Source organism: Petaurus breviceps, unplaced genomic scaffold (genome assembly GCF_028583685.1).
Source record: "Petaurus breviceps papuanus isolate PSGF00001 unplaced genomic scaffold, PetGlider_PUasm1.0 172, whole genome shotgun sequence".
NCBI classification, from domain to species: Eukaryota; Metazoa; Chordata; class Mammalia; order Diprotodontia; family Petauridae; genus Petaurus; species Petaurus breviceps.
The window spans coordinates 1,290,235-1,298,699 of record NW_027185755.1 but is presented as its reverse complement, the minus strand read 5'-3'; the positions used below and the strand labels follow the sequence as shown (position 1 = coordinate 1,298,699).

The 8,465-nt window shown below is 44.0% G+C and overlaps 1 protein-coding gene across 1 annotated transcript; it reads right to left on the bottom strand.

Annotated features, from left to right (window-relative positions):
• Window positions 1-1,793: 1,793 nt before the first annotated feature.
• On the bottom strand, window positions 1,794-5,474 carry CD70 (CD70 molecule). Its single transcript, XM_069083190.1, has 3 exons — window positions 5,221-5,474; window positions 3,962-4,043; window positions 1,794-3,169 (listed from the first exon to the last, which is right to left on the bottom strand). The coding sequence occupies exons 1-3, from the start codon at window positions 5,365-5,367 to the stop codon at window positions 2,757-2,759; spliced, it is 642 nt and encodes a 213-aa protein (XP_068939291.1). The 5' UTR covers window positions 5,368-5,474; the 3' UTR covers window positions 1,794-2,756.
• Between the last annotated feature and the right edge of the window lie 2,991 nt (window positions 5,475-8,465).

Here is an 8,465-nt window from a genome sequence, read left to right as displayed (position 1 = left end):
CTGACTTTTTAAAAAAATAACCTTATTTGTCATCTCAATAGGTTGTTTCTTTGTTTTATTTTTGTTTTGCTTTTGCTCAATAGGTTTTTTGTTTCCAATTGTATCTCTTTGATTTTTCAGAATTTCTACTTTCGTGGTTTTGGGAGATATTATTAAGTTGTTGATCTTTGAGGGTTTTTCTGAAAGTATGCTCAATTCATCAATGTCTTTTTTCTCTATTTGCTGATTTAACTGTTCAGAGACAGATATTTTCCCTATGGAAGGCTTTGGCTACATGCCTAAGTTTTGGTGTATTGCCTCATGGTTTTCACAAACTCAACTTCACGAGATCTCCATGGGATAGCACTGTTATGGAGATAAGAGCAACAAATATAATCCCCAAATCCATCAACTGGTGACATCTTTCTGGAATTGTTCATTTGGAATCTTCTGAGAAAGAGAAGCCAGAATGAGAAGTCATATTATGGAAGAAGCATTACAGGATGAGTAGAGCAAAGCGCCTATCTCTGGGTACCAGTTCCCTTTTCCCTTCCTCAGTGATGTCTGGAAACTTGGCACTGAGCAGCAGCCTTTTGAATACTGCTGCACTACATCCTGCCTCTGACCAAGAGCTGCCTCCTGTCCATCATGGTGACATTGCCAAACACCCAGAATACACCAGTGCAGTTATAAACAGTAGATCAGAAACTATTCACACTCCCTGGGGACCAGATTTAGAATGGGGCAATCTTGAAGATGATGGTTTGAAATGATGCTATGAACAAAGGCAGATATGACTCACAGTCCAGGGCTCAAGGTGTTGGGGGTAGGTTCCCTGTTGTGTTTAGGCATGTACCCAGAGTTTGAGGAGCAGAATGACACCAGGGCAGGGTAGTTTCAGAAAGTGTCATAAGGTATTACAGGTCAAGACTTAAACTGGGGAAAAGAGGTTGCCCTGGGCCTAGCCCAAATTTGTCTAAACCTCAGCCTTACCTCAATGGGAAAAACCCAGAAAACAGCCAGAGCAACTGAATATCATTCTTGTTCCCTCTAGGGAAGAAGTTCTTAATCTGGGGTCTATGGGTAGACTTCAGGGAGTTGGAGAATTTAGATGGAAAAAAAAATCTGCATCTTTATTTTCACAAACCTTACATTTCCTTTGTAATCTTATGTATTTAATTGTGTACCTTTGAAAATAGAATTCTGAGGAGAGGTCTCTAGTCTTTACTAGACTACCAAAAGGGTCTATAACACTGAAAAATGTAAAGAATCCTTGCTCTAAAATTTGAAACTATGTCCAAATTGCTTTGACCTAGCAATACCATTACTAGGTCTGTATCCCAAAAGAGATAAAAAAGAAAAAAACCAAAAAGGAAAAGGACCTATATGTACAATAATATTCTTAGCAGCTCTTTTCTGGTGGCAAGGAATTGGAAACTGAGGGGATGCCCATCAATTGGGGAAATGGTTGAACAAGTTGTGTTGTATGATTGTGATGGAATACTACTGTGCTGTAAAAAATGAGCAGTATGCTCTCAGAAAAACCTGGAAAAACTTACATCATTTACAACATTACATGATGCAAAATGAAATGAGCAGAACCAGAAGAACATTGTGCACAGTAATAGTGATATTGTAAGATGACCAGCTGTGAACGACTTAACTATTCTCAGCAATACAATGATCCAAGACAACTCTGAAGGACTTACGATGAAAAATGCTATCCATTCCTAGAGAAAGAAGTGATGGTGTCTGAATACAGATGGAAGTACACTTTTTTCCTTTATTTTTCTAGAGGGGTTTTTGTCTGTGTTTTCTTTTACAATATGACTAATATGGAACTGTGTTTTGTATGTCTATAATGTCATAACCTATACGAAATTGCTTGCTTTCTCAAGGAGGAGGGTGGGAAGGGAGGAAGGGAGAGAATTTAGAACTCAAGGTTTTAAAAATGAATGTTAAAAATTGTTTTTACATGTAATTGGAAAAAATAAAATACTAAATTAAAAAAAAAAGAATCCTTGTTCTAGGGGCAGAAGACAAGATGTTTGGGAGGACTAATTCTTTATCACTGACATTACCAGCTCTGCTCCATACTACTAACCATACATCCACTACCCAGTCAAATCCTCCATCCTCCCACTCCTGCCCTCCCCAATCCCCCTGGTCCCACTTCTTCTGTCCCAACTGTCCCCAGACTAAGAGTCAGGAGACTTGCATCCTAGTACTTTGGGCAAATCACTCCCCTCCCTGGAATTCAATGTCTTCACCAGTTACAGGAGTGCAAAGGAAATCCATAGCCACGAAAAGCATCAAACAATTGTGGCTAAACCTCTGTAGGAGATGCCTTATCCCAATATGTCTATTCATTTCAATATTTATTAAATTCCTACTATGCACAAAATTCAAGTATTGGAAATGTAAAGATTCAAGGATTGATCCTGACTACGGAGAAAATCAGGGAAGGCTTTGCAATGGGGATGGTGCTTTGAGCTGAACCTTGAAGGAAGAGAAGAATTCTGAAAGTTGGCGCTAAGAAGAAAGTCTATTCCAGGCAGGGGAGAACTTGCAGGAATACAGAGAGGCTGGTGATCTAATATTAAGTTTGGGAAAGGGCATGAAATTCAAGTTTGCTATAGCTTAGGATGCACTCAGGAAATAAGGGGAAGTAAGGCTAGGAATCTAGACCAGAAGCACTGCTAACAGAACCTTACTCAGCATCAGTTGTTAGGGTATTCACCTATCCTGGGTTACAGTGTCTCAAAAATCCAGGACCATTAGTACTTTGAAGGAGGGGGTGGGCATAACCACGAGGCTCCAAAGAAAGTCTCATCACCATTGGGTGAAGGCACTAGGGGATATGTGAGATTGACATACAGGGTGTCCTGGAAGCTGAGGTTCACCTGGAGGCTGGCACTCAGTGAACATCGGCCCTGGAGGTGCCTTCGGAGGAGGCTGGAATGGCGGCCCTGAGCAGAAAGGATGCCAATGGTCAAGGTCTTGACCCCTCTGAGCTCAGTGTCCGGGTTTCTGGCCTGGATGCATTTGGCTAGAGTCACCTGGACATAGATGCCATAAATGCCACTGCGCTGGATCTGCAGGGAACCCTGGACCAAAGTGAAGCCATAAATGAAGGAGCGTCCCAGGGATGGACCCCCTTGCCACCGCAAGGTGTTGTCCTGACGAGAACCTAGGAGAGAGAAGGAAGGATAAGAGCTCAGACCCACAGGGAGCCCCTATCACCCATTTACCACTCCTCTCAAGTTCCCTGTCAGGGGAACTCCCAGGTCCCTCCCTATGCAGAAATACTATATTAATTATAAATTATTGAATTGAGATCCAGGTTTTTTCTTTACTATTTCCTCATTAAGGCCCATCTCTTATTAAAGTCAGTTTCTAAAGATTAAATTTTGTTTAGAGTATAAACAGAATTCAGTCTTGGCAAGTCCTTGACCTGGGGAAAGGAGCCACTATCCTTGCACCCCTCCATTAGGTAGGGTGATCCAGCTCATGAAGGAGAAAACCAACCAGAGTATTCTGGATGGAGATGGATTCGTCAGGCCAGATTGCTAGAGGCAGCTGAGTCTCATGATCAAGAGCCCTTCAGCAGGAGGATCAGAAGACTTTTAGATTTTAAAATCTCATTAAATATTCACCAATCAGGGTTGATTTTCACTTGTCAAGGAATATTGTCTTTCAGAATAGTTATTTAAAGTTTTCAGGATTTCCATTGTGCACTTTTGGTTACCATCAATTTATTGATTGCCAGCTAGCCTAGTTAATAAATTGATTATTAATTACCCAGAAATTCTTCCTCTTTCGGTTTTTTATTTCTCACAACACAAAAGGGGGTAGAAAACAGAGAGACCCAAGTACACACACATGCTTACAAATACATGCCTACACATAGACAAACATAGAGATGTACACAGAGACAGATATACAGAGAGGACAGAAAGGGAGACACACAACTCATTATTACCTGTGTGGTTGAGCAGGAGATGGGCTGTGTGAATTACTTCCTTACTTCCTCCCTGTTTTTCCCTGAACATGTTATTCTCTGGCTGAAGGAGGAGGACAGCACAGAATGGAATGAAACCAACTTTGATGCTCTTCAGGCACAGCACAGTCAAAGAAACCCATAAAACACTTTCCCTGAAGCCCTGAGTCTCAACCTAGGTCCTGCTATACTGGTCTATTTTTCCTCTTCCCTTCCCTTCTCTCTCTCTCTCTCTCTCCCTCTCTCTCTCTCCTACTCTCTCTCTCTCTCTCTCTCTCTCTCTCTCTCTCTCTCTCTCTCTCTCTCTCTCTCTCTCTCTCTCTCTCTCTCTCTCTCTCTCACACACACACACACACACACACACACACACACACTGTCCCTGTTCTCCCCTGCCCTGCCCCTCCCCCCACTTAACATTTCCTCTTTCCCCTGGGATCCTAATTTTTAAAAAAATGTTCTTTCATTGCAGTAAGGATTTATGAAAGGCTTTTGGAAGAACTTCTTAGCTTTCTGGAATGGGAAGAGATAATGAAGGGAGATCTGGGAACATAGTCAAGAGGCCCTGGCCCCAGAGGTAAGGGAGTCTGATGAGCTGACTGTCCCAAGGTTCCTTCCAGATCAAAGAACTTCTGGTAAGCCCCTCTACTTACTCTGTGAAGCTCCCCTGCTGTCTTCTGAGTCATTACCTGGGGAAGACCCATTGAAATCATTCTTGCCCTGGAGCTCTTGGCTGCCTACCTCCAACTACTCCATCTTGGGATCCCCCTGACTGACTCTGGAGTCTAGTGGGCCCCACGAACACAGCATGAGTAGCCCCACAAATCCTCCCCTCCTACAACACATGTACACATACATACACACACACACACACACACACACACACACACACACACACACACACACCCCAGAGCCTAAATCCAGACTACCTCTCACCTCCTCTCTGTCATTCTTTCCCTGTTCTGTTACATATATCCCATGCTTCTACCTTTCACTTTACCCTTGTCCCCATATCTCCCTTCTGTCTCCATCATTTCTCATATCACTATTCCCTTTGTCTCTCCCTGACTCCCCCTCTGTATTTTCTCTGTTTCTACCCAGCGTCTCCCCTCCTCCTTTTCTGTACCCCTACCTGGATTCCTTCCCCTATCTTCCCTAGGGTGTCTCTTCCTCACCTCTTCTCTATATTCCCACCCTACCAGAAATTAGGAAATCGGAAAGGCTTAGAGGACACGTGCACTTACCTCACGGTGGACCTTGCTGAGGGGTCGGTAGAGAAAGTAGCAAACCAGAGAGGACACCAGGAAACCAGCAAACAGTCCAATGAAAAAGCCAACCAGGGAACATCGAAAGTAGATCCTTAACTTCTTCCTGCCCTCCCCAGAGGCCATGGTTCTGCTCTCCTTATGGGAAAAGGGGAGCTGGGGGACAAATGGACTGTTGGGAAATATGAGCCTTGTAGGAAGATGGAGAGGTAGTCTCACACACACACACACACACACACACACACACACACACAAAAGAAAAGGGGGGGGAGAGAATGCAGAGAAGAAGAAAACAAGAGAATAGAGGGAGGGAGGTAGGGAGGAAGGGAGGAGGGGAAGGAGGGAGGGCCAAGAGTGTGTGGGTGACTCTAGGCAGGCTGAGGGACAACAGGAGGAAATCCAGAGGTTGAAGACACCCAAACCTCTCTCCTCCCCTGTCTCCTCCTTCTGTGCTCCCTTTTTCACATGTGAATTGGCCTGGGACTTTTTGCAAGGGGAAGGGAAATAAAATTTTCCAGGGCCCAAACCAGGAACCCTTGTGCATGTGACAATGCCCCTCCCCAATTCAGGAGTTACCTCCTACTCTTGACAAAGGTCTTGGCAACCCAGGTACTCTTCCCCAATCACCGGTGACCCCTCCCCACCACTAGACATCACAGCCCAGGAACCTGTTCTCCCCAAAGGACCCTCACTTTCTAGAGGTAAGAATGTGGGTGGAGTACCTCAAAAGAGGACAGGCTCCTGATTAGGATTCTTTATTGGTGAAAAATGAGTACTAGTTCCCTTCTTAACCACTGAAGGCCATATGGCTTAGTGATGTGCCCACAAAAGGCTGAAGGGCTCAGTGACCAGCAGCCACTAAGGGAGCCACAATCGTGAACAGGAAGCTGATCCAGGTCCAGTTCAAGCTCTTGGTTCTCTGATGCATCCCATCTATCCCTTTGAGATCCCAGAATCAAAAAGAAAGAACCCAGGAACTCAAGATTCATCTTCCCTGCCCCCTTTCCCTACCAAATCTCCACATCTCATTCCTTAAATGGGATCAAAACACAGCCCATATCAGAAAATCTCACAAACCCATAGAATGTCAGGAACTGAAAATGACCTTAGAGATGATCTCCTTTTAGATGAGGAATGGGGAAACTGAGACACAGGAAATGTTTACCTGCAAGGGAAAATTGGATAGATCATGTGTGTCCAGGTTTCAGTGTGCTTCAGGATCAAAAGGTCATTCTCACCCTGTTTCCAAAGCCATTCCCTGACTGTCCTGAAGATTCTCGTTACCCCACAATCTCCTTGACTATCTCAGTCTGCTTTTCTAAGCAATAATGTTTTTTTGCTTTTTTAGAGGGCAGTTGGGGTTAAGTGACTTGCCCAAGGTCACACAGCTAGCTTTGTGTGTGTGTGTGTGTGTGTGTGTGTGTGTGTGTTAAGTGTCTGAATCGGGATTTGAACTCAGGCCTTCCTGACTCCAGGGTCGGTGCTCTATTCACTGTGCCACCTAGCCACCCCGCTAAGCAATAATTTGCTAGCAATAAAAAGCTAAATCATTCTTACGTGCCCCCGCCCAATACATCTCATATTCCTTTGAGTCATAGCAAAATCATCCTATCCACTTCACAGACCACAATTCATTACAGAAATCCCCCTTATTCATAACCCCCCTCCCCATGCTTCTTTCCCTTCTTACCTACTCTCCCTTCAAGGCTCAGTTAACATGCCAACTGAAACAAGATGTCTTTTCTAATCCTCCCAATCATTAATACTCCTTCCTTAACCCACCCTCTCCCTGCTGCTTTATATTTCCTTTGTTGATATGTTGCATTTATTTTCAGAGTACATTTGTTTCCCTCCATTAGAGTGTAAGATACTTGAGGGAAATAACAGTTTGTCACCCTCAGCACCCCCACAGTGTCTGGCACTTATTAATGCTTGTTGAATTGAATTGACCATCCCACAGCCTCTCTGTCCCTCCCATGCCATCCTCGATACACTCCACATCTTCCTGAGCTATGGCATACTCTCCCAATGAAACTCAAAGCCTCCTAGAGACATTCCTCAACTTCCTTCAACTCTTCAGCCCCTTGAACCTTCCCATAATTCTAACACCTCCCAACCTGCACTTCTAGTTGAGTTTCCCTGAGCTAACCCACAGCCTTCTTGAGAAATCCCACAGTAGTCTAATTATCCCAAAGCTGCTCTATCCATCTCCAGCTTCTCAATTTATGTCATAGTTTCCCTGTTTTTTGTCCTCAGGGTGACCTCCTGTGCCTTGTCCCTTGAGTTCTATCCAGGGTCATCATCCTTGCCTGAGCTAATTTTTTATCTGTAATGTTAATGGGATTTAAGATCTTTCCTGACCATTAATAGGCCTCACATGGAGCCCATTAAGGGAAGCTTGCTTAGGGGAGGCTTGCTTGTAGGGAAACTTTCACACCTTTTGCTAATTTCTAATTAGACTTAGTCAAGAGGGTTGTGATGCCTTCTGGCTCTGAGAAGTATATATACTCTGAGTTGGTATTTTGCTTTGGGGGCTCACTTATGAGAAGGATCTTGTGATTCCCTGGTCCAGATTCTGAGTGGCCAGATGTTCAGAGTTTCCCAACTGCTCAGATATAAAGGCTTTCTCAACCCAGGGATGTATGTAAAGTGTATAGTTGACTCGGGCAGTAAGAGTCTGTTGGTCTTTATTTCTTTGTGTATATTTTCTCTGAACTTCAGGGTGCTGATTTTTCCCTGAACTAATGAATATAATTTTAAAAGACTGTTGACCCCTTAAACAGCTCTCTTTCCTAGTAAAGCAGATCTAAGAACCTGGGCTAGCAGTCATCCTGGGTATGCTAGGGTGCTTGCTGCTACATTCTCCCATCCCCATCTTGATCACTTTGTGAACCAGTTCAAATCTACACTGTCCTCTTGAGTCTCTTGTCCCTCAGATGCTACTGAATAAAACTGGAGAAAAATCACAAAACCACCCCCTACAAATACATATTACATAGTCTCTTCTAGGCCACATGTAGTAGTAATGGGATTTAAAGATCCCCCTGTATTGGCTTGGTTTTAGGGTTGAGTGTTAAAACCCAGAGCTTGTGAATCCCACTTGTGGGATGGACTTGTTGAGGTGAAAAGAGAGGGCTGAACTGGGAGGAGATGGTGCCATGGATTTAGAGAGGCACAAGCAGAGGAAGAGAGGCAGAAGAACTTTTAGAAGCAGCATCGTGGAC